The following is a 25,469-nucleotide window of genomic DNA, read 5'->3' as shown; positions in this document are numbered from 1 at the left end:
TTTCCTTTTCTCCTCAGATGACCCTGGGGAAGTCTTCCTACCCTCCTTTGGGTCAGCCCCTCCTGCTCCCCAAAGCCTTCCTGCTTCTCACTCACGGGGGGCCCTCAGGGAGCGCTGAGCTGACCTCCCTCCCCTGCACTCCACCTGCTTCCCTGGGGGCCAGGAGTCTCCGGTAACCCAGTCCCAGCCTCAGCCTCGGCCTAGAAAGAGACACGCCCTCTTGTAGGAAAAGCCCCGCCCCTGCCCGGACCAGCACTCTCCAGGACACACCCCTGACTGCAGGGAGAAGGGGCACCGGGCAGGACAAGTGTCCCTTCACTCGGGGGTGGGCGACGGGGAAGGCTCGGATGGGGAAAGAGAGAGCTCTGCACCTTTAAGATAGTGTTTTTAAAGTTAATTAATTAATTAATTAATTAATTCTGGTTAATTACCTTTGTCGAGCAGCCACTCATCTACTACTCGACCAAGCCGGTAGGGGATTCTCTGTCTAGCAATCGCCAGGCGCTCGTTATCAAAGTTTCCTTGGAAAAGTTTAGAAAGACAGTAGGTTTCTCAGGCGGCGAAGTCCAAAGGAGTTAGAAAAGTAATCACGCATTTCTCAAGAGACTCAGCGAAGCGGCCACATCCCCCGGGAAGGGGGAAGGCCCCCCCAAGGCTGGAGGAGAAGCTGGGTCCCTGGTCCTCCCGCCCGCCCCTCCCCAGGCTCCCATCCAGAGCCAGCCCACCCTGCGGGCAGGAGCGACCCAAAGGAACGGAAGGACAAAGAAGAAAAGGAAAGGGGATGAAAGAAAAGGCAGCTGGAGGTCAAAGGTCAGAGGTTAAACAGGTTTATCTGTGCTCAAGCGGTGGCCCTCTTCCTTCCCATCCCAGAGAGGGGCAGCGGGTGGGAGGGGCATTTAGCAGGTTTAAGTCAGGGGGCGGGAGGCCTCGTGGCCCAGCTGGTTACTGCGTTTAGAGGGCGTTTAGAGGTGGGAGGGCAGGTTAAGCAGGGGTTTATGCGGCATTTAGGGGGGTGGCCAGCACACTCATTTAACAGTGAGATTTAAAAAACACTTCTCCACGCCAGTCTCAGCTCCCTCCCCTCCTGCTCAGTCCCAGCTTTCCCTTATCTCCCCCTCCACCCTCCATCCCACCCCACCCCCAACCCGCCCCCCGCTGCCACCCTCACCCACAGCACCGACCTGACCGACCTGACCACCTGACCGACCTGACCGAGAGCCCAAGCCCACCACTGCTCTCACTGCAGGCACTGAGCGCCCCCCGGCACCGCCCCCCCCCCCCAGCCCACCACCACCACAGTGACCTCAGCCTGGTGCCTGGATCCTCACCCAGCAGCCCCGCCCACCCCCTTCCCTTCTCAGCTCTCCTGCCATCTCACCTCCTCTCCCACCCCTTCCCCTCCCTGTGGCACCTTCCGTCCTCTGCCTGGCGGCACCTCAGCTCCATCCCAAGACCCTCAGACTCCTCTCTGCGCAGGTCCCCTTGCCCTTCTGCCCTGTGGACCCCGCCCCGCTCCTGACCCCTCTCCCTCACAGCCTTTCTCCTTCAGCGGCTCCCCATGGCCCCTAGGCTCCACCTTCTCTGTCCTCAGCTGGTCACCTGGCTGTGGCCTGCTCCTCTCTCCACTCAGCATTCTGCAGGCCTGGGGCAGGAAAGGGTGTGTGTGTGTGTGTGTGTGTGTGTGTGTGTGTGTGTGGCTGTGAGCTCTCCCTCGCCCTGGGCTGTGGGTGATCCCAGTCGGCAGCCATGGAACGGAAATGACTTCCTTTGGGAGTCTGGCCACTCCTCCCATGAAAGCCACTTACATGCTGTATAGTAACATGCACCCTGGGTGGTGGGGGCTTCCCCCATCTCCCACTGCACAGCTGCGCTCGCCTGCCTGTGTGCACCCCCCTCGAAGGAGCACCCCACATGTCCATGTGTGCATGGTGCTGCCCCCGGGTGACTATGAGGCAATGAGACACTGCCTTCCCTACGTACTCAGGTCACTCATGTTTACCGGTAAGTAAAAAATGGACCGTTCGTTCCTTTAGTCACTCAACAAACATCCCTTGGTGCCCGCTCTGTCCCTGGGCTGGGTATGAGGGACGGAAAGGTGAGGGCCTGGCCCTTGCCCAGCAGGAGCCCAGCCATGCGGGGAGGCTGGCTGGTGACGAGCAGAGCGGTGTTCTGCTACAGGGGGCACGGGCATCGCTCCCGGGGTGGGCGGGAGGGGCCCAGGAAGACACTGAAGAGGAGAGGTGGTGCGGCCAGAGGAAGGCGGGGGGGGGAGGCGCATGTGCGGGGCAGAGGGGCAGCAGGCGTTCGGGGACCCACCTGTGCGGGACACCCGCGTGTGTGGCTGTGTGTCTATGTGTTTGTCCGTGTGCGCCCTGAGAGGAAAGGAAGGATGTCCATGCGCCTGGCTGAGCACGTAACGTCTAACCAGAGCTGTTGGCGAGCCCTCCTCTAGGCCACACCACCTCGTGCCTTCCTGGGCGTACCTCAGGGATTCTCACAGCGTCGCCAGGAGGAGGTGCGATGCCCACTCTCAGGCGGCACCTGAGATTCAGAGAGGCTAGATGACTCGTCCAAGGCCACACAGCTGTGAGCCGGAGACCCAGGAGTGAAAGCCAGGTGCTGCTGACTCCAGGCGCTGAGCTGGGTCCCTGCTCCCTCAGCGTCCCGGCCACGCCGGCGGCCACGCACACGCGAACCTGGCCTGCTGTGCACGCGGGACGACCGCTTTGACAGGGGATCTGCTCACCATGCGCACAGGCAGCCACCAGCCCTCAGGTTACTCTGCTCCGCAGGTGAGGGGCACCCAGCCGTCTTCCCTCCCCCACCCCCCGACCCAGTCAGGGGCCTGAGCCCAGGAGGGCAGGCGTGACCCCTCCCACCTGGCCTCTGGCCCACTGGGCTCTGCGGGAGAAGCTCAGGACCTGAGCCGCGACTCCCTGCACTGAGGCCCTCCTGCCCCGTCCAGCCCTGTCCGCGCCGGCTGAGGCTTCACTGCTACAAAGATTGCTCTGTGTGTGTGTGGCTGAGCCAGAGAGAGAGAGACAAGTCTGATGCCCACAGGGCGATCACACCCACACAGCGCCTGCCGGTGTCTGCGCACGGGTGGGACTTAGCGTAGGAACGCTGTGTGTCTGAGTGACCTCACACGCCCAGGGCCTTGGAGCAGACTCCCCGCCCCCCACGCAGGGCTTTGTGCCCCTGTGCCTGCCTGATCGTAGGAATATCCACAGTCACTCAGGTGCCAGGGGTTGGCCCGTGTGAACACGGCCTCTGTATTTATTAGTGGGCCACGAGGCTCCCGTGTTTGGGTAAAGCTCACACGATGGCGAGCTGTGAGCCGACCCTGGCGTCTTCCTTCCAGCGTCAGTGGGCCCGTGAGGGCTGGACCTGCACCTTTCACTGTCCTTTGCCCACAGGCCTCTAGGGCAGCCTGGGGCAGCTGCCCTGCCTCCACCTCGACTGTCACTGCTGCCTGAGGACCTGAGGCGCAGGCGCTCTCTGCCTCTGTCCTGGGTGTGACTGCAGGTCGCTCAGCCCACATCTCCACGTCTGCGTTCCTGTGGTTCTCCCGCAGTGGCTCAGTTTCCCCTCCCTCCCTGTCTCCGCACGGAGGCTCCGCTCCTCTCCTCCGAGGCCCTGCCCACCCCTCTCTGCTGGGCCTGTGTGACAGCGTCCGCACGTCTCGCTGCATCGCTGTGGGAGCGGCCGTCTCCGCTGTGGCTCAGGGACTCTCCCCATCTCCCCGCCCCGCTGGCTTCCTCTCCCTCCACTCCGAGGCCCTTCTCGGCCTCCCTCGGTATCTTGCAGGGTCTCTGCTTCCTCATTTCTTTCGTGTCCTCATCCCTGTCCCTCCCGTGCTCCTCAGACCTTGGTTTGTCCTCGGCCACCACAGCTGCCACACACTCGAACTGGGTCGGTTTGCATTCCTGTGCTCGCCTGTCCCCCACCAACACGGTGAACTCCCGGCATGCAGGGGCTGCGTCCCATCACCGCTGCGTCCCAGGGCCTAGCGCAGGGCCTGACACCTTGTAGGTTATCAATAAAGGTTTGTTGAATGCACTTGACCATACTTTTCACTTGTCTCTCTCCCTCACCCCGAGCCATTGGGGTTCCTTTCCTCTGGGTCTCCATGGTTACGTCTCTTCCTTTACCTAGATTTCCTAATAGGGATCTCTGACTCGCTCTTTGTAAAACCTTGGTTTGTTCCTTAGAACAGCTCTGCCTACTTGCGAAGATGTGTTTTGGGTTATTTCCGGATCTTCTCTCCTTGATTTCTGCATCTGTCTCCCCGTTTCCACCTGTCCCAATTCTGAACTCATCCTTTCCTCAACTGTCTCTCTACCTCTACCCTCCCTCCTCGTCCCTTCTCCCTCATCCCCAAACTGGACCCTGGCCTGGCAGCCTTCCCACTCAGCTCCGCCCTCTCCCTCACACCACAAGGCCCACGGTCTCACCCAGGCCCCACAGAGCCCAGCCTTACAAAAACCGCTCGTTTTCTTTAGCCCCGCCCATCCGGGTCCCACCCCCAAGCCACACCTTCTTGTAGCCTCGCCCCGCCCACAGCGGGATGACACTCCGCTTAGCCCCGCCCCAGTGCAAGCCGTGCTCCTATCAAAGGCTGCCTTGCCTGCCGCGCCCCTCCCACCACACTTCCTGGGTGCTCCCAGGCCACCCACCTACCTGCCGGGTACCGCTCGTTGACTGGCCAGCTGTCCACCTGCAAGGTGGCATTGCCACCGCTCCTAGTGAACCGCACCACGTGGTATTTGCCGTCGCTCACGATGGCGTTGGGCTCGTCGATGGTAATGTCGTCGGTGCCCACATTAAAGATCACCCCCACAGTGCCCTGGTCCTGGGGACAGAAAAGGGGAGCTCAGCGCCTGGGAGGGAACCCGTGCCCCCCCCCTCCGGCCCAGCGCCAGGGCACCTCTCAGCTTTGCTGTGCACTCCCCCAGTCCTGCCTCCGCCGGGCGCTCTCACCTGCCCAGAGGTGGGCAGGCCTGGGAGCCACTGTGGGGTGCAGAGCCTGGACGCGGGGTGCCTCCACTAACCACCCTGCCTCTTGCCTTGAGTGTAGTCAGAATATCCACAAGTGTGTACAGGGCACCTACTCTGTTCAAGGGCCCCTGAGCCCAGACCTCAGGCAGGCTGATCAGGATCGCCATGGGGATCTGTGGGAGCACAGAGGGTGGGGCTCCCTAAGGCCCAGCCAACAGAGAAGTCCAGGGAGGCCCGCCCGTGCCTGGGGGAGGTCTGACCCCCTCCCACCACCCCAGCCTCCAGCCTCCCGCCTCCTGTCTCCCTGGGCGATCAGCACTGAGCAGGCGCCGGGGGCTCCCCACCAGGGCCCCAGGACGCCTTTCCTGCAGCCCATCTGGCCCCTGGAGGTCAGGCTTGCGTGTGGGGAGGCCTCTCACAGTTGCGGAGCAGAGGTGGGGTCTGAGCTGCGTGTTTTGGGGGAGGGATGACAGGCATGGGAAGAGCTCAGGGAGGCAAACCATGTTGGACTTAACTGAGGAAAGGTGAGTGAGCATGGGGTGTGGGCAGAGGAGGGGCTGGGAGAGGGGAGGGCCAGGCAGAGGACAGACGGGGACTGAGGCTGGAGAAAGGGAATAGAGTCCGTCTGAGCTTCCTCTGGGACCAGCCCAGGCCCCAGGGAGGACCCACGTGGGAGCCTGCAGCGGCGCCCGGGATCCGGACCAGGAAGTTCGGTCGGTGGTGGCTGACGGAGAGGGAGGCGTCACCGAACCCAAAAGCGTGCTCCCTTCATCCCCACGGCCACCCTCGGAGGAAGCTCAGAGCATCCCCATGTACTGAGGGGCACACGGCGGCTCAGGGAGGGTCCGTGACATCCCAGTCTCACAGCTCAGAGGAAAGGAACCCCAGCCTGAACCCCACTTGGTCTGACTCCACAGCCAGTGCTCCCCGCTAGTCCAGGGAGACGCTGCTCACATTGCTGGGGTGGGGTGATCCGAGAGGCTGCGGAGGCCGGCCCACCTCGGAAACCAAAGGCATCCAAAGACGCCAGACGAGGCCCGCGAGGCCTTCACCGGAGCCCCTGGTCCATTCCCTCCCTCCGAGCCACACCCTGACCCGGGCCTCCTGCGTTCCCACCCCTCCCCCACAGTACTGGCACCGGCACGGGGTCACAGCCACGGCACCCAGGCCGGCACGGCTCCTGGGTCCTCCCGAAAGACTGCTCCCGTCCGGCCCGGGCACGAGGGACCATTCGGCGGCCACCTCCGCACCAGTGGAACCCAGCAGCTGGGTGGTACTGGGGTTGGGGATGGGGTGGCTCGGGGATGGGGTCGGGATTGGGGTTTGGATAGTTGGGGGGTAGGATGTGCAGCCAGGGCTCACTTGGACACCTACGCCCTATCCCTTCCCCACTGGTGGGTCCAGTTCTCCTAGAACCTGGGAAAGCCACACACACACACACACACACACACACTCACATACTCACACACACACACACACACTCACACACTCACACGCGCTCACACACACACACTCACACACTCACACACGCACACACACACACACACACACTCACACACGCACACACACACACTCACACACACACTCTCACACACGCACACACTCACACACACACACACACACACGCACACACACACACTCACACACTCACACACGCACACACACACACACATACTCACACACACACACTCACACACGCACACACACGCTCACACACACACTCACACACGCACACACTCACGCACACACACACACGCACACACGCACACACTTGTACGCATGCAGCATCTTCCTCAATAAAGCAGGGAAACTGAGGTTGGCCTTGCTCACAGAGTACTAGCAAGCCCCACCCACCCACCCACAACTGACATCCCCGGAGACGAGATCATCTGCTCCCACGCCCGTGCGGGGAGCCGCCACGCTCCGCAGCACTATTGTTAGCAACTGCAGCACCCAGCACCCAGCACCCAGCACAGGGCCCGGCCTCTGAGGGTTTCTCCCGGGCTCAGGGGGCAGGGAAGGCGGCCAGGGAGCAGATGCCCAGCGGGCGGGCGGCGGCGGGCCAGCCGGGCGGCCGGAAGGCGGGACACCTGGGTTTCCTAGGAGGCAGCTGAGCTCCGAGCCCGCACTCTGGGGGAGAGGCGGCTCCCCAGAGCTGCTCCCGACGTGAAGTCAGTTGTCACTTCTGTTAAAGTCATTAATTCCTAATTCCCCAATTACCTCATTAGGCGGCGGTGGGGAGAACGCGGCCGCTCCTACAGCAAATAATTATGGGAGTCAAAATTAATTTGGCAAAGTGGAGCGACGCTTTATTAGAAACGTCAAATTGCTTTTCTCTTATTTTGCTGCCGCCTCCCCGCTCTCAGCTGCCGATGCCGCTGCGGTGGGAGCTGATGTGTCACCGTCCCCGGGGGAGGGCGCTCGGGGGCCGCTCCCAGGGGCTGCGGCCCATCTGGTGCCGGCTCTCCTCTGAGAGCTGGCCTTGCTCCTGGCGCCACGATTCCTCCCGGGCCCCCCACCTCACCAGGACCCACCCGGGGGCCAGGCGCCCCACCTCCGCCCTCCGCGGCACCAGGCACAGCCTGCTCCCCGTGACCCGGCACCAGGCAAGGCCGGGGCGCCTGCGGGAGGAGAAAGGCCTCTTCTCCACGCCCTGGGCCCCGACCTCCCCCTTAGCACGCGGGAGCCTGTGCCCTAAAGCTGTGACACGGCCGTCAGAGACGGACACAGGACACACAGACCAGCACGCCCCGGTGACGACCACAGGTGGCGTCAGCGGACACTGAACCTTCCTCAGGGCTGGGCGACGCCCCCGGTGCTTTACATACATGATCTCCTTTAGGCCCCACAGCGCCCCTCGGCCTCCCAGCCTGCGCGACGCAGACGAGGACACGGGCTCAGGGGGGTGAGGGCTCTGCACAAAGACGGAGCGAGGAGTGGCGGAGTTGGGACTCAAGCCCAGGCTCCCTGCTCCAAAGCCACGCACAGCTGCTCACCCCTCGGTCACAGAAAAGGACAGAGACAGCCCACCTCCACGCGTGGTCCGGAGGCTGAAACACCAGCAGACACCACTCGGCCCGGAAGCTCAGACACAGAGCGGCACCGACCAGAGGCCCAGACTCAGCCTTCTCCTCAGCCCTACAACCCCCGGTCACACTGTCACTCCTGACCGGTCCCCAGGCCCCGCTGTCACTCACAGCCACACCATCTCTCACCCACAGGCCGAGACGCTGTGTCTCACTCACCCAGGCACGGGCACAGGCCTCCTCCCCAGGCTACTCCTCACCCTGCCCCCTTCTTCCATGCGCCCTGCCCCCTTCTTCCATGCGCCCTGCCTGTTCCACCCCCCTCAGCGCCCATCAGCTGCCACTTCCACTCCAGCTCCACTCTGCCCACAGGACATCTCTGCTCACACCTCCTCCCTTTGCTCCCTGGTTGGGGGAAGGGTGTGCAGCCATGGGTCCCTAAAAAGCTGTTGTATAAGGAGGGGCCAGTAGCCATGGTCCCAATCAGATGGGGATGGGCCAGAGCCCCAACAAGCCCTCTCCCCTGGCTTCCTCGCTCCCCTGAAAGCCCGGGGACTCCCCTCAGACCTCTCCCTCTCCAGCACACAAGCCTGGCCACCTGCCTAACCCCCAGCTTGGGGGACCCGGCCAGGGTCAGCCTGCAGAGTGCAGGCAGGGAAGAGGCTGTAAAGGGCTGTATCGGTGGGAAAAGAGATTGGGGTCAGAGCGCCGGGGTTAAAAGCATGGGGAGGGGCAAGAGAGAGGCTACGAGCAGGAGTGAGATGGAGCAAGGCCCCAGCTCGTGGGGAAGAGTGTGCGGGGAAGAAACAGCTGCCTGAAGACCAGCTGTGGGATGGAAACTGCGAGGAGAGGAGCGGCGGGTTCGGCAGGAGCCCAGAGGGAGGCACGGGAGGAGCAGAGGTTGAGGAAGGCAGCAGGCCCAGGGAGCAGCTGGGCAGAGAAAGGCAGAGCTGGGTGGGGTCAGAGGTCAAGGCTTGTGTGCTGGGGATGTGGGGCTGGGCCTAGAGGTCAGAGAGGCTGTAGGGGTGACAGAGTCAGAGCAGGTGGCAGGGTCAGAGGGTGGCTGGGAGAGCAAAGGTCATAGGAACAGAGGTCAAGGGCAGGACAGAGGCAGGGGCAGGATGTGAAGGCCAGGTGAAGAAGCAAAGTGGGCTGCTGGCGCAGGGAGGGTGAGGGAGGCGGCAGGGACAGGTGCAGGACGCAGGGGGCTGCCCTAACCCGTCTAGGAGCGAGCAAGCAGCAGCCCAGGGCAGTCACCCCGTGGGGCCACTTCTGGAGGCTGCAGAACAGCCTGGAAGACTCAAGGAGGCCCTGGCTGCGTTCAGAAAGGTCAGAGGACACAGACGGCCTCAAGGAGCCGGGAAGCGGGGCCTCACGTCAGCGGCGTGCCGGGCTCTCAGGAATGACAGGCGGGGATGGGCCTCAGAGGCAGAAGCACCGAGCGGGCTTCGCGCGAGGGGAGATCCGAGGTGCTGGCCGCGGAGCGAAGGGGCGGGTGGGGTCTAGGCGGGAAGGTGGGGCGGAGGCCAGGGCCCGGTCCTTACGATGTGCAGCTGCAGGTAGTCGCCGAGGCCCGAGGCGCTGTCCACGCGCACCAGCACGGCGCTCCGCTGGTGCGTGCTGAAGCCCACGGCCAGGCGGTCCATCCGCGTGCTCGGCCGGTCATTGGGGGGCCACGTGTAGGTGATGAGCGCTCCCCCCTTCCCGAAGATGTACGTGGTCCCGGCTGCAGAGAGAGGAAAGGGAGAGGGAGATAAGACATCAGCAGGTTCCCGGGGCTGTGACCGAGCACGAGGACCCCCCACCTTCCTCGGGGTACAGAGCTTCAGCCGGGGTGCCCACAGCAGCCACGGGCCCCGCGTCCTGAGGAACAGTGGCTTTAATTACAGCAAAACAGAGAGGTGACAGGAGTGTGACCAGAGAGAGAGAGAGCCCAGAGAGAGGCGCAAGGAACCAGAAGGCCTGCGGGGGGCAGGGAGGACCCGAGGGGCCTGAGGCTCGCCTCTGCCAGGGCTGGAGAGGTGACAGCTCCGAGGTGAGAGCCTCTGAGGGCCAGAGCTGAGCAGGCACCCAGGTAAAGGAGCCCCCGGCGACGGCAGGAGGGGGAGCTGGAGCTGTGCTCAGCTCTGACTCATGGCCCACAGGCTGGCACCCCTCCAACGCCTGCCCTGCACCCCTCCGGGCCCCTGGAAATCCTGGCCCCAGCTTACCCAGGACTCTCTGCTTCCACACACAACCAGGGGCTGCCTGGGTCCCCAAACAGGGGGGGCCTGGAGCCCTGCCCAGAAAAGGAGGGACAGACATGAGGGGGGGGGGGGGGCGGGAAGTGAGACTGACAGCCAGAGGAGGAAGAAGGCAGAGGACAGATGGACAGAGGGGCAGAGAGGGGTGTAGGTGAGAGAAAGTGGGAGAGTGGGAGCCAGAGATGAAGGCTCCCTCTGCCTGCCCTCCCCCACCCCACCCTCTCTCCCCGTCTCCTCGTCTCCTCTTCTCCATCCGGCTGCCGGGGGCGGGTGTGAGGTCCCTAACGATCTCAGCCCCAAAATAAACCCCATTAGTCTCCATGTTCCCTCCTGCGGCTGACTGGGTTCCCTGGGGATGGGGGGTGGGGGGGCAGACTGATGGCTAGGGTGGGGTGGGGGGCTGGTCACCCCGTTTCCAGGAAGGCAGCCTTGACTGGGAGGCCTAGGGCAGCGGTTGCGGACCACTGGTGGTCCGTGAGGTCCGAAAGGTTGGCGACCGCTGGCCTAGAGGACTGGTACTCTGGGGCCTTCAGAGAAGGGACGAGAACAACCTTGCGTTCTTTAGGGCGTTCTTTAGGGCATAAATGGAGCAGAGGAGAGTCATAAAATGCTTAATTAAATAATTAGGCACTAACAACTCCTCTCGGAGCACTTCTTGGGGGCAGAGGGGTTCAAAGAGGCTTTATCGGGAGCGGGAGAGAGGCAGCTGGGGCGGGAGGGCAAAAGCCTGGAGTGGGCGGGAAGAAGTGGGGCCGAGGTGGGAGAGCTCTGGGTGGGATGGGAAACCGAGGGTCCGGGAGCCGGGGCCTGGGGGGCAGGAGGGCCGCTGGAGGGGCAAATGTGCCCACCAAGAGGGCAGACCAAGGCCAGGCCCTCAAGCACCCTGGGAGGTTCAGGCAGCCGGGCCAGGGAGAGGGGGCTCTAGCCCAGGAAGTCCCCAGGTCCCCCAAAAGAGGGGGCTTCTGAGAGCCCCGGAGGGAGACACCATCTGCAGGCCTGTTGCCTGGCCCCAGAGAGGCGGTGAGGCCAGCAGGGCCTGGCGGAGGGGGAGCCGGAGCTGTTCCCCAGAGCCCTTGCCACCAAAGCCCTCAGGCTCCCCAGGCAGGGCCAGAGCGGAGAGGTGACCCCCGGAGGCAGGACGGGGGTGGAGGAACCACCTTGAGTCTGCTGGCTGACATCTGCCACAGCCGGTGGCCAGGTCAGCACCCAGCAGGCGCCGGACACCCAGTGCTTCCTACCTGCTCGCCCCCCCCCCCCCCCCCGCCCCCGAAGGCCCAGTGCTGAGGGTTGATTCCTCAGGATGGGACCCCAAGATCAGGGTGGAGAGTTGGATGGGGCAGAGTACACAGTGAGGCCGGAGCAGGTAGGCCTCAGCCAGCACAGTCTCCACTCGCAACGCAGCACTCGGAAATCCGGCTGTTTCCATGGCGACCGTGATACCCCGGTCCTCCCTTCTCCCTCCACTCACACACTGCATGGCCAAATGTGGGGGGTGGGGAGGGCCCGGGAGCTGAGATGCTGACCCCTCCACACCCCCTCCCTGCCTGGGGACCAGAGGCTGCCGCCCCTTCACCCCGGGGCTCAGGGGCCTCCCAGTGAGGCGAAGAAGGGGCTTATGGGGTTTCTGGGTCCCTCAACCCAGCAAAGGAAACGCCATCCCCCTGGGCCCAGCTCCCAAATCTCCCAGGTCAGGGCGGAAGGAGGCCCTTTCTCCCCCTTTCCCAGCGGAAACCCAGACCACACCTAGTCCTGGAGAGCGCCCCCCTGAGCCCGGGCGCCCGAGGTGCAGGCAGCCCCATGTCCCACTGGGCATGAGGCCGGAGGGATCAGAGGTGGCACTGGCGCCCCAAGCCCCAGACCCACGACGCACATCCCCAGTGCCGCACCCGCAGGCCCCACACCAACCCACAGGGGAAGGCGCACCCCGCTGCACACAAAGGCCCCGCGTGCTGAGGCAGACCCCACAGGAGACACGGAGCACCCGAAACACGGCGGTGGGCGCACAAAGGAAGGCAGGTCCCCGAGGCCCGAGGGCAGGGGCTGGGCAGGGGCTGGGCAGGGGCAGGGCAGGGGCTGGGCAGGGGCTGGGCAGGGGCTGGGCAGGGGCAGGGCAGGGGCTGGGCAGGGGCTGGGCAGGGGCTGGGCAGGCCTCGCGCAAGTCCCCGCCCCGAGGCCCAGGGCGCACGTGCCACCGCCCCACCCCGCCCGGCCTCCCCCGGGGCTGACGGCCCAGCGCGTCTCCCACTGCAGCCAGTTTACTAGGCGGGGAACCTGGGAGGCTAAGGGCGTTGGTGACACGGTGGGGGGTCGGCGCAGAGGCCCAGCTCGCCGCCGCCGCCGAGCACGGGAAGAATGAATGGGTTATTGGCTGGGGCGGCAGTCATTGCCCTGGGGAGACATTTCTCTCCCAGCCCCGGTTCCCGCCAGAGGGCGCAGAGGGCTGGCAGGGAGGGCAGGGGCGGGGCTCTGCCAGGTCCCTCCGGGGTTGGGCCCACCTGGGTCTCAGGGGCCTCTCGCCTCTCACCCCCAAGCTGTCCTGGCCACCAGACGCCCAGGAGACTGGCACTGAGAGCTGGAGTCCAGGGCTCCGCACCACATCCAGAGCCTCGGAAAGGTTCCAGAAAGGCTGCGGAGCAGAGAGGGCAAATCAAGGCCCACATGCTGCCCTGGGGCGGTCCGGACCCACGGTTCTGATCTCCCCAGGAAACCACCAGTGAGCTCCCTGGAGCATAACGTTTCAGGGGTGCACACCCCAGAAGCTCAAGACAAACGCGCTCTGGTCCACCGCCCAGAGGCCCATCCCCAACACAGTCCCCTCAATGCCTCCCGGACCCAGAAATTCACTGATCCGGGAAAACACTAAAAGATCAAGAATTTAACACAGAGTTCCCACACACCTGCATTCCAGAGAAAGCCAACCCACCACTGGTCACGGTTAGCTAACCCAGACCCAAACCACAGACACACCTCATGTGAACACCCATGCGGGGCTGCCCCTGTGGCGAAACCTACATGTGCCCCCCGTCCCGCAGCGTCAGAAGCCATGACACACGTCTTCTGGACGGTACGGAGTCACGAGAGGACAGAAAAGTCCCACTCGGTCTCAAAAGGCCGCTCCTAGGCGCTCACAGCCACCCCAGCTCTTGTCTAGGGACCTCCCAGCCCAGGGGGATCTCCACGGCTCCGACCCCGGGCGCCGCTCCCTCTCGACCTGGAATACAACATCCCTTCCCTTCAAGGCATAAGCCCATTCTTGGCCATAAACCATCCAGTTAGAAACCCAAGTGAACACACCCACATCCAGAATCAAAATAAATGCCGGCCCCCCTTAGAAGCTGGGGGGACGAGTCCAGAACTCCTGGAAGCTGCTGACCCAGACTGAGCTGGATCGCCCCTTCCTCCCTGGCTCCAGGGGTACCCGCAATGGAGGCCGCGGCTGATGAGCGCCTCAAGGACTCCGGAACCGAAGTTGGGGTCAAGGACCAGGAGATGGTCGCCCTCTCAGGCCGTTTTTGGGGCCCAGTCGTACTGGTCCTCCCAGGCCCAGACCAGCATCAGGTGCAGGAGTGTCGCGGTGTCGGGGTCGGTGGGGGGTGACGTAACGGGGGGTTGGGGTGGAAGGTCCGTGGAGGAGAGAGGGAAGAGCAGGGGAAGGAAGGAAAGCAGTGAGGCCCCGAGAAGGGAAGGAGAGAGGCGGGTGCAGAAGAGAGGCTCCCCGCCTGGGGGTGCTAAGGAGACACTGGGGCAGAGAGGAAAGGTCTCCCAAGCTGACCTCTCCCTCTAGCCAAATGGGGGGCCCCGAGGGAAGCCTGTCCTTTGCCACCCCCATGGCTAGGGGAGCGGAGGTGGCCTCTGCCCTGCCCTCCCATCTGTCCTCTGACCTCTTCCTTCCTCCACCTGCCTAACCTTCCCGCTCCTTCATGCAGTCTCCCGCCACCTCCCGCACTGTCCGGCCCCCTCAGCTCCTCCTCTGCTCCCGGGTGCCAGCAGGCAGCCATTGCCCCTCTGCGGGCTGTTTTCTCCTGAGCCTGGCAAGCGGGTGGCCATCTCCGAGGCAATCCCAACACCAACATCCCATAGGTTCCCCCCCCTCCACCCCCACCCCCCGTGCTCTTTCCTCCATTTTCTCTCCCAGCTCCTTACATCCCCACACGGCGCCCAGGCCCCTCCTTCCAATCTGCTCACCTCCCGGGCCAGGGCTCGCTCCTTCCCTTCCTCTTTCACCAACTCCCCTCTTCACCCCACAATGCTCTCCTCCCGCTCCCGGCTCCCTTCCCCTCTCACCCCTTTGTGCCTCTCCTCGTTGCTCAGAAAGACCGTGTCCCATCTGGGAGCAACCCTGGGCCTCAGGGGAGCCACGGAGGACAGTCAGGAGGGAGGAGGCGCAGAAGACCCGAGAGCTCACGGGGAGAACAGAGTTACGTGTCGGGTGGGCACGTGGGAGAGAGAAAGAGACAGAGACGGGCGCGTGCCTCGTGGACAGGGCCTGGCTGGGCAGCGATTAGACCAGACAAGACGATGCTGAGGAAGAGAGGGGAAGGCGAGGACGAGGAGGGCTGGAGGGGCCACTCCTGAGAACTGGGTGAGGGGCGAGGAGAGGCATAAAAATGAGGTAAAGGTGAAGCAGGAGGAAAGCCCAGAGAAACAGAAAGGCAGGGGTGGGAAGATGGGAGTGATGTGGGGAACTAAGGTTGGGAAGCAAGGATGGGCAGATGGAGGCGGTAACGGGGCAGCAGAGACGGGAGGCCATGCTGGACCTACACGGGAGTGATGAGGGTACAGGCGCGGGAGATGAGGGGGAACAAAAATTAATTTAAAAATGAGAGATGATGGGCGAACGGAAATGGGAAATGATGGAAGCACAGAAATCGGAGGCGGCAGGGGACAGTGAGAACTGGTGAGGGTCCGGTGATGGGAGATGAAGGGGGTCAAGGGAAGGGCTGGTGGGAGCATGAGGATGTCGGAGCGCCGAGATGGAAGGCAACCGGGGTACAGAGAGGGGAGGTGACGAGGGCGCGCAGGAGAGGTGATGAGAGTACAGGGGTGAACAGTGAGGAGGTACAGAAATGGGAGGTGAAGGAGGGCTGAGATGACGGGGGTGAGAGAGGTACAGAAATGGGGTACCCTATGGAAGGCCCAGAGATGGGAGGTGATGAGAGTACAGGGGTGAACAGTGAGGAGGTACAGAAATGGGAGGTGAAGGAGGGCTGAGATGACGGGGGTGAGAGAGGTACAGAAATGGGGTACCCTATGGAAGGCCCAGAGATGGGAGGTGATGAGAGTACAGGGGTGAACAGTGAGGAGGTACAGAAATGGGAGGTGAAGGAGGGCTGAGATGACGGGGGGTGAGAGAGGTACAGAAATGGGGTACCCTATGGAAGGCCCAGAGATGGGAGGTGATGAGAGTACAGGGGTGAAACGTGAAGGAGGTACAGAAATGGGAGGTGAAGGAGGGCTGAGATGACGGGGGGGGGGTGAGAGGTACAGAAATGGAGGTACTGGGGTACCCTATGGAAGGCCCAGAGATGGGAGGGGATGAGAGTACAGGGGTGAAACGTGAAGGAGGTACAGAAATGGGAGGTGAAGGAGGGCTGAGATGACGGGGGGGGGGGGGTGAGAGGTACAGAAATGGAGGTACTGGGGTACCCTATGGAAGGCCCAGAGATGGGAGGGGATGTGGTACAGAGAGGGGAAGTGATGAGTGGACTAAAACGGGAGGTGACGGGTTCTCTGGGAGAGGAGGTGACAGCAGCTCTGAGGTGGAATGTGAGGAGGGACTGACATGGAGCATGAACAAGTCTGACCGGGAAATGAGATGAAGTGTGACGAGGGTCAGACACGGGAGGTGACGGGGAACAGAGACTGGGAATGATGGGGTGGGGGGCAGGTGCAGAAACGGCATGCAGAGCCTCTTACGGGCCTAAGGCACGAAGTGATGAGGCGAGGGAGATGGGAGGTGATGGTGGGCAGAAACGAGAAGTGAAAGAGGTCGGAAACGGAAGGTGATGGAGTCTGAGAGGAAAAGTGAAGTGGGTTTTGAGATGGGAGGCTGAGAGGGGCCGAGGTGAGGTGAGAGTAGTGGGAAGTGACAGGGGCTGGCAGGAGAGGTGAAGGGGAGACGGGCCTTGGAGAAGTCAGTTCCAAGCAGTAGGGCCACAGAGGTGAGGGTGTGGAGGCAGCAGGGCGGCAGGGCAGAGGGGAGGAGGGAGGAGGGAGAATGGCAGGCCGCGGGGGGGGGGGGGGGGGCTGACTGAGGAGAGTGGTGGAGGGCAGTAAAGGGAAAGAGGGGAGGTTGCTGGGGACGGGGTGGAGGAGACAGATCTGAAGAGGTGAGAGAGAAAGAGATGGAACATGTCAGAGGCAGGGATGAGAGATGGTCAGGGGTGGGAGGGTGGTTGGGGGGAGAAAGATAATGGGGTGCATAAAGGAAAACTAGACCAGCCAAGGGAAGGTGAGGCGAGGCAGACAGAGGTGGAGGTACGCCGGATGGAGACATGAGGGGTAGAGATGGAGGAGGTGATGAGGAAGAGACGGGAGGGAGAGCTGGCAGAGGTGAAAGGACAGAGATGGGAGGTGATGGGGGGACGTGAAGGTGATAAGAAACCAGAGATCGGATGCGGAGGTGAAGGTGAGGCACAGAATGAAAGGGGTGAAGGCAGAGATGGGGTGATGGAGAGAAGAGGGTGGGGCTGAGGAGATGGGGGCCAGAGACCGGAGGTGAGGGGGCTCGGGCGCAAAGCAGAGGGGCCGCCGGCGCGCTCAGGCTGGGGTGCGGCCCGGCCGCGCACACGGGCCGATGCCACGCAGAGCCCGCCACTTACCGTGCCCGCCGCGGGTGAGGAAGGGCATGCGGTTGATGGCGATGGGCACGGTGCCGTGCTTGCTGTGGAAGTGGTGGACGTGGTGGGTGGTGCTGAGGCTGGAGGAGACGCGGGCCCCCTCGGCCGTGCCCAGCAGCAGCAGCAGCAGCAGCGGCAGCAGAGGCGGCGGCGGCAGGGGCCCGGCCAGGGCGGGGGGGCGGCGTGGGCACCCCCCCGGCCCGCTCCCCCCGGGGGGCATTTCGGCCCGGGGGCGGCCGCCTCACAGCCCCATGGCCGGGGGCGGGGACGCGGGGCCGCGCAGCCCCGCGAAGCCCCCCTCCGGCTCCGCGCCCCGGGAGGGGGGAAGGGGTGAAAAGAAGGAAAACCAGAGCCCACGCCTCGGTCCGGAGCCAACGAAATCAACTGGATGCCGCCGGGGCCTCCGGGGTCTGCAGAGCGGCGGCAGCGAGGTCCAGAACGCCTGGGCCCATCGCGGGGAGCTAAGGGTCTCCCCGCATCCCGGCGGGTCGGGCGCGCAGAGGGCCGTCAGCAGCCCGGGGGAGCGCCCGGGGGAGGGGGCATCGTTCCGGGCCCAGAGGCCGGGCAGGCGCGGGGGCCGCGCAGGGAGGGGCGGCAGGGGAAATCCTGCGGAAAAACCGAGCCCGGGAGGGGCCTGGAGGAGAAGCGGGAGCCCGGCGGGGCTGGGGCCGACCGCGCGGCTGCCGCCGCTGCCGCCCCACGGAGGCCCGGGGAAAGGAGGGAGCGGCGGGGGGAGGGGGCGGGAGGAGGGGGAAGGGAAGCAAATCCGGGTGAGGGGGGAATGGAATGAGGGAGGGGAGAGAGAGGAGGGGAGCGGGGCTGAGCAGAGGAGAGGCGCGAGCCGGCGAGATTCCGGCGGAGAGATGGAGGCAGCGGAGTGTTGCTGCAGAGGCTGAGGCTGGAAGGGAGAGGGAGGGCGCCCGGGAGGGAGGGAAGGAGGGAGGGGAGAGCGGAGAGGAGGGAGGGGGGGCGCGGGAGAAGGCGGGGGCAGGGCGGAGGGACCGAGCGGCTCCCGGTCTGCGGGCGGCGCTGGGCAGCTCCTGCGCGGGCACCTGGCTAGCCGGCTCCGCGCTCGCCTCTCCTGGGCGCGCGCCCCGCCCCGCCCCTCCCCCGCGCCCGGGAGCGCGCTCCCCTCCCGCCCCCTCCGAAGAAGGGGCCCTGCTGAATAATTGAACAGGACTGAGGCTAGCGAGAGAGGCGGCTCTCTTCCTCCTCCTCCCCTCCCCCCGCACCTGGATGAACCCCAATAGTGCTCGCTGGTCCAGCGCGCAGAGGTGGCCACCGCACCTCTGCACGCACCCCTCGGAACACGCGTACGCTAGGATGTGGACCGGCTTGGGGACGGAGACACCCACGTGCCCATACAGGCATCATTGTGCGGGCGCGCGCATGCACACATAGGCTCCGACACATACATGCATGCATGTGCTCTTGGAGGCTGGCGCATGAACTCACACTCGGCCGAGCGTGTGCACACGCTCACAGCATACATACACACACATACATGTTTGATCACAGGCAATCAATGGCCAAGTACACACAGACACTGCCCCTAGCTCACCCGCCAACAGGGTCACCTATGTGCATACAAACAATGCACCCAGAACCTCAAAGGCACTGGAGTAAGACACACCACTCACAGCCTCCTCCCACCTCCCCAAAAGGGCGCCCCCAACCTCCTGGACTCCAAGCCTTCCTCTCCACTCCCCCTGCCCCGCCCCCAGCCTCAGCCTCTCCCTCCACCCGAGTTTCCAGGGCAGCTGTCCACTGAGTGCCCGCCTGGGACAGACCCTTCCTGGGCCACTGATGTCCAGCTGAGGAGTCACTTCTCCCTCGAGGGGCCCCTCCGCTGGGATCTGCCCCGACTTTTGGGGATCTCAGGAGGCACTTGTCATAGCCCAAGAGGGAAGTGCAGGAGGCCCCCTTCCCTTTATCGGGGTGCCACCTCCAACCCACATCAACTCGGCTCTGCTAGGCCGGGGGCAGGGGGAGAAGAGGAAGGAGGTGGAGGCAGAACCTAGAAAGAAGGAGTCAAAGAAATAGTGCAGTGGGGTGAGGAGAAGTGTGAGGGGCAAAGGGAAGGGGGGTGATGTGAGAAAGGGGAGGGAGAATCAGGGAGAGAGAGGCCTAACTCCTGCTTATTGGTTCCATTTCGGAACAAAACTACCACCAATAGCCCCACGCATGGCATGCTGTGCCCAGTGCTGTCAGGACCCAGGCCAGCTCCCCACAGCTCCTGCCACACCCCACCCTGGCTAGATGCCAGGGCCCCTTTGTGAAGAAAGGGGTCCTACAGAAGTGAAGAAAGGGGTCCTCAGAGGTACCAGGAGGAGGATCCGAGGTGGTGCATGGCCACAGGAGGGAGGAGAGACGCATGCGGGCTGGGCCCCCCCAAGCCTTGTCCCGCTGCCCTCTCCACCCCATTCTTGTGCCCCTGGCTCTGAAATGCAGACTGACACAGCTCAGAGCAGGCAGCAGATTCATGGTCCCAGAGGGAAGGAGGGAGGAGCCGGTAGCAAGAGGAGAGGAAGGGAAACCGCCTGGAGGCCAATCAATACCAGTGAGTGGGAAGTGAAGAGAGGGGGGGGGCGGACAGAGGGTACAAATGAAGGGAGGGACAGAGGTGTGCGAGATCAATAGAGGCTGCAGAGAGGAGCGGAGCAAATGGAGAGGTGAGAAGGGGCAGAGAGGGTGAAGAACGGCGTGCCGGGGAGACCGCCGCAGGCAGGCCCCCGGGAGCGCCGTGGCCTGCGCCCTGAGCCCTGGGCTTCCGCGCCAGGTCAGGGCGTGCCCCTCCCTTTAGCTTCCTTCCTTTCTCATTTCCTGTTCTCCTTCTCACTCTCTCCACTCCTCCCCTCCCCCCCTTCTCATCAGAGATGGGTTCTCTCCCTTGGATCTCTCTGCTGCCTTCCCAGAACAGACTCCTGAGCCTTAAAGGGGCACAGTCCCTTCACCACGCCCACCTGGTGCGGTCCCATGTCACAGATGGAGAGGCCGAGGCCGTAAGAGGAGAAATGCCGTCCTGCAGGTTGCACCTCTTTCATCCCAGGCTCATCCCCCAGACAGCTCACCCCGACCCCACCCGTCCGAGGACAGGGTCCGGGCCCTGCCCCCCGCCATCCCACCCCGTCCCTCTCCCGGATAAAGGGCCCCTTGTGCCCAGTGGTGCCCCCAGCACCTTCACACTCGGGGGCGGGACACCGGAACAGGCCTCGGCCAGCTTCCCGCTGGCCCTGGCGCTCACAGGGCCCGGGAAGACAGCCCCAGAGGACAGCATGGACGTGACGTGGGGCCAAGCGTGGAGGTCGGGAGGGGGCGCAACTCCGGAGAAGAGGGGCACAGTCCCCGACGCCCAGGTTCCTGCCCTGTCACCCTGTCCTTCAGGTGACATCTCAGAGGTACCCCAGGGCCGGCGTGACCCCTGTCACCCTGTCCTTCAGGTGACGTCTCAGAGGTGCCCCAGGGCCGGCGTGACCCCTGTCACCCTGTCCTTCGGGGGGAGGTCTCAGAGGTACCCCAGGGCCGGCGTGACCCCTGTCACCCTGTCCTTCAGGGGGAGGTCTCAGAGGCGCCCCAGGGCCGGCGGTTGGAGGCTTCCAGGTCGCACCCACCTTGTCTTTCTCTCCGGCTCTGCCGCCAGACTGCAGACCAGTGTCGCTGTAGGGGGACCCTTCCCCAGCCCCAGCTCTCCCTGCCTCCCATGACCGGGAGAAGTCCCAACCTCTTTCCGCACCTCTGCTGAACGACAGTGTGACCCCTGAGCCCCCACCCATCTCTATGCCCCTTCCAGAAGGCTCCACCCTGTGGGAGGCTGGTAACAACAACGGGCGGCCGTGCTTCCTCACCCTGACCCCCTGCACCCCGCCAGGCCCCCACGGCACCTCCAGCACCGGGACTGCTGAGCGGCAGTGCGTGGGAGTCAGGGGCCCGGCGCCCGCTGGTCTCGGTTTCCTCCTCAGTTCAGGGGGAGGTGGGTCCCTACCCCACGGCCTTCTCCGAGAAGCTAAGAAACCAGTTACGAGGCTTTGCAAGCTCCCGAACGCTAGCCAGTCAGGGGGCTGTTACTATTGGCAGCAACGGATCTGAGCGCAGCTGAATGAGCTGCAGGGAAGGGGCCAGCCCAGCCCCATCCTGACTCCGGCAGCGGGGGCTGCAGTGCCCCGCTGGCCATCGCCTGGGGGCTTTGCACAGAGCGGCAGGTCGGATGAGGAAAATCCTGGGGGACGGGCAGGGATGTGGAGGTACCCAAGGGCGGCCCTGCCTGAGAGCACCAGGAAGCGCCGAGGAAGATGGACTGGACCATTCCAAGGGAGGGAGAACCACGACCCACTCCGGAGCCCATCCCGGCACCGTCCGTGCCACGGGAAACACGGCCTCCGCCCTGATGTCCACGGCGCCGCGGGGGACACAGAGGCACAGGCACCAACCCCAGGTCTACAGTGAACTTCCTCCGGATCCACTCACCCCTCCGGGCCTCGGTTTCCATGTTGGTAAAGTGGAGGGAGAAGCCCTGTCCTCGTGTGTGTGTGTGTGCGTGTGTGTGTGTGTGTGTGTGTGTGTTTCCCCACGAAGCTCAGTGCTCACACCCCTGGTCTCTCAGCAGGGCCGCCCCACCCTCTCCCCATCATCAGAGGGAAACTCCAAAAGCCCCCTCAAGGTGGCAGCTGCCCCGCCTCCCTGCCCCAGCTGTCCTCCTCTGCCACCAGCTGCGGGCCACCAACCACGAGGGCCTGGAAGCTGCTGCTGGAGCTGCCCTGGAGGGGGCGGGGCAAACCATGTGCAACCAGGGCAGAAGGAGCAGGCAGGGGCACTAGGGGGTGTCCCTGTGGCTCCAAGAGACAGCCTGCAGCTGGGGTTCTGGGCGGGAAAGAGAAGGGCTCGCCGATGTCCAGGGAAGCCAGCTGTCCAGCGGCCTGGCCTCCGGGAACCTCCTGCGCCTGCCTGCGGGGCCTGGACCCTCTGGAGGAGGTAACAGGCTCCCACTGCGTCCCTCTGAGGGCACCGAGGGAAGGGGGTGCGGGCTGACCAGCCCCCCCGCCTTCTGCAATAGTGCGTATGCGGGAGCTACACATGCAACACGTGAGCCTGTGGCCAAAATCGCACGGGGAGAGCAGCAGAGGCTGACACCTTCGGGCATGGGTGAAGGGAGCCATGTCCCACCAGCTCGGAGCGAAGAAGGGAGGCCAGCCAGCAATGGGTCGCCCCGAGAGTCAGGCAGCTGCAGACCTGCTCAGGCCCGAGGGAGAAGGCTGCGGGGCAGTCACCAGCAGCTCCCCTGGGCTCTCGTGACAAGGGATGAGAAGGAAGCAAGCATCGAGGCTCAGGGGGCCTCCCCAGCAGCCCCCAGGCGGGACCCGCCCCCAGCGCCCGCCCCGCACTCACGGTCATTGCACACGGGGCCCCCGTAGGAAGTCATGGTGCAGTCACAGGTGAAGCCGTCCCACTGCTGCAAGCAGACGCCCTGGTTGGCACAGGACTCTTCGGTGCAGGTGGTGCTGGGGCCTGGAAGAAGCGGGAGGAAGGAACACACCCGCTCAGCCACGCCCCTCCCTCCCAGGAGGCAGGGCAGCTTCAGGCCCAGGCAGGGTCCGGCTCAGTCTTCCAGGCTGGAAGGGCCAGTACTGATGAGGGGTGGGGTGGGGGAATGGGCGGCTCAAGGACTGCCGGGCTTGGCCTTGAACTGGGATAAGGGCCAGGGTGGGAGGCAACAGGGAGAGCACGTGACCCTCCAGCCCCGGGACCCCTGCTCCAGAGCTGGGGGCAGGCACGTGCAAGGCCTGAGAGGAAGGCCACCTGGCCGCCTGGTCTGCCTGGCAGCCGGCCCCCCTGCAGCTGCAGGTCACACGCCTCCTCCCCCCACACTCACCGTCACAGCCCCTCTCCACCTGCCCGATGCGGTGCAGGGCGTCCGCGATGAGGTCCGGGAGGCGCCCGTTGAGGTCCACCGAGGCCAGGCAGCCCTGAAAGCCAGCCCGGGAGGCCACCAGCTTGGGCAGGCTGTTGAACATGCTCTTGCTCAGACCGCCAATGTACAGCTCCCCTGCAAAGGGACAGGGTCAACCCCGGCTTCCAGGCCCCAGGCCCCGCCCGGACTGCGCGTCGGGTCCTCAGACCCTCCTGGCCGTGCAGGGTCCCATCCCAGACTCGTCCTCACGGAGACCCAGCGCCTCCATGTCCCCTCCCCCACCTCCTCCTTCTTCCTTCTCCACTTTGCCATCTGTCTGCTCCTCTCCCAGAGCAGCCAGATGCAGGCGGCGGGGGTGGGGAGCAGCTGGAGGGAAACGTTCCACGCTCGCTCCCACACATCTGATTCCAGTTCCGGCCTGTAATCAGGGCCTTTCATAATGTGCAGCCCCAACACCCCCCTGGCTCCCCCTTCCGAAGTCTCCGTTGCCAGAACTCCTGCAGGCCTCTCCCCGGCCTCTCCCTGCCCTGAGTTCTCTCCTGGGGGGTTCTAAGCCCAGCTTCGGTCCCTCGACGACGAAGGCTCGGCCGGAAGCTCTGGGCGACACTGGGGAGTGTTCCTAGGGAGCGCCTGACGCCACATCAGTGTCCGGCCACAGCGACCTGACTCCCTGGGTGTTTGCCGCCCCCCCCCACCCCACCCCCACCCCCCGCAGCAGAACTTCATCAAGACGCAGGCAACCCTGATGCCCTGGCCATGAGCTCAGCGCAACCCAGACAGGCCCAGACCACCCGAGGTGGCTACCGCTGTGGGTTATCTGTGACACATCGCCCCCTTCTGGAGCAAGGAGAATTGGCAGCACCATGCCCAACATCTGGCCCAGGGTCTGGCCAAGCTTCCACTCGCAGCTCAGCTGCCTGCTCACTCGGTGACTTCAGGCAAGCCATCTAGCTTCCAGAAGCTTCTATTGCCACCTCTCCAAGAGGGGATGAACCCAATGGTCTCTGAGGGTCCCCCTCCAGCTCGGACAGTCTGAGTCCCACTGACACCAGGGTCCCTGCGGGGCTGAGGGCGGCTTTGGGAGTGGGAAAGCATTTCCCTGTTGGGCTCTGGGATGGCCACGGGCATTGTCCTCCCTTCTGTTCCAAAACCCTTCTGGGCTCCTCCTCCTCTTCCCTGCTCTCTAACCAGCCCCTGGGGGAGGCGTGAGTGACGGCTTCAATGGCTACCGAAGAGGCTGGGGAATGTGGCACCCTGGTGTCATGCTGACCCACCAGGGAAGCCCCCAAAGCCCCCAGAGCTAGCCCAGCCAAGGCCCCAAGTATAGGACGGGACAGCATGCAGGACCCAGCTACTGCCACCCCATTTCCCCTCGCCAACGGCCCCCCCACCCTCCCAGGGGGGCGTCTGGCAGGGTGCTGAGCTCCCTGCTCGCTCTCCAGCCCCCCATCCCAGGCTTCTCAAGCTTGCTGGACCAGGAGGTCTTCGGAAGGCCGGGGCCACCTGCTCCGAGCTGTAGGGTGAGGCCACCGAGCTCCCCAGGAGACGCACCCCGGGACCGGCTTTCGGTGCTGAGACGCAGCCCCGCAGTGAGCAGCCCCCTGACAGGGAGGTGGCCACGGTGGAGACAGGGCAGAGGTGGGAACCGTGGGCAGGGGAGGAGGGAGAATCGCGCTAGTGGAAGAGCACCCATGGGCGGGGGGACCTTGTGGGGCCAAGGGGGGATCTGGCCTAGGGCCAGGCCTTGTCCAGGGGCGCCGGGCCCCACCTTTGAGGTCGAGGTTCCGGGCGCCGTTGGAGTGCTGCGTGACAGTGCGGGAGTCGATCTTGAGCGTGTGCACGTTGCCCGGGTCCCTGGACACCACCACGTTGTGCCACTGGTTGTCATTGACGGGTTTGTCCGAGTTCCCCTTCATCAAGGACGGGCCGTTCCCCAGGTCAAACACGTAGTGGATGTACCTGCCCCACGGGAGGGAGGAGACACGGGGTCAAGGTGGGGGCAAGGCTGGGAAGGAGGAACTACACCCGGCAGGGTCCTCGGTGCCATGAGGGAGGGGTAGAGGGGGAGGCCCCGCACGAGAACTGTGGTCGTGGGGGGAACGTGGAGAGAGGACCACAGAGGAGCTGGTCGGGGGAGAGGTTCGTGGAGGCAGCAGGGTCCCCTGGGATCAGGGACAGAGCTGCTCTAGGCTGGGGTCCTCCCCACAGGAGGCCCCCAGGACTGGCCTGTCTTCTGCCTGCAGAGGGGGCCGGAGGGCCGGCCAGGACAGGGAAGGGAGAGCAGGTGACTGGGAAACCCCTGGCAGGGACGTAGCTGGGCAGTCACCAGGGCAGAAGGAGGGGGTGCTGTTTTGCCATCTTGGCTGGTATTTGGGGACTTGAATCTTGACCTGTGGTTTGGGGGGATTAGAGGTCTCAGCCCGTGGCGGAGGGGCCGTATCCTGGCCAGAGGGAGAGG

General features: G+C 64.4%; 1 protein-coding gene across 3 annotated transcripts in view; it reads right to left on the bottom strand.

The window, feature by feature from the left end:
- The window catches only part of NRXN2 (neurexin 2), a 93,018-nt gene that overhangs the window by 16,620 nt on the left and 50,929 nt on the right, over positions 1 to 25,469 (bottom strand). The window contains exons 14-19 of one of the 3 annotated variants that reach the window (XM_008159074.3): positions 24,780 to 24,970; positions 22,973 to 23,146; positions 22,489 to 22,608; positions 9,569 to 9,750; positions 4,681 to 4,852; positions 432 to 521 (exon numbers count right to left, since the gene is read on the bottom strand). In XM_008159074.3, coding sequence (XP_008157296.2) covers positions 432 to 521; positions 4,681 to 4,852; positions 9,569 to 9,750; positions 22,489 to 22,608; positions 22,973 to 23,146; positions 24,780 to 24,970 — 929 coding nt within the window. Of the gene's footprint in view, positions 1 to 431; positions 522 to 4,680; positions 4,853 to 9,568; positions 9,751 to 17,088; positions 17,369 to 22,488; positions 22,609 to 22,972; positions 23,147 to 24,779; positions 24,971 to 25,469 lie in introns of those variants that run through there. The other 2 variants (XM_054725808.1, XM_054725809.1) reach the window with 2 other exon arrangements.

The sequence above is a fragment of the Eptesicus fuscus genome, chromosome 13 (genome assembly GCF_027574615.1).
Source record: "Eptesicus fuscus isolate TK198812 chromosome 13, DD_ASM_mEF_20220401, whole genome shotgun sequence".
NCBI classification, from domain to species: domain Eukaryota; kingdom Metazoa; phylum Chordata; class Mammalia; order Chiroptera; family Vespertilionidae; genus Eptesicus; species Eptesicus fuscus.
The sequence above is the reverse complement of the archived record's forward strand: the minus strand, read 5'-3'. Positions and strand labels throughout refer to the sequence as shown.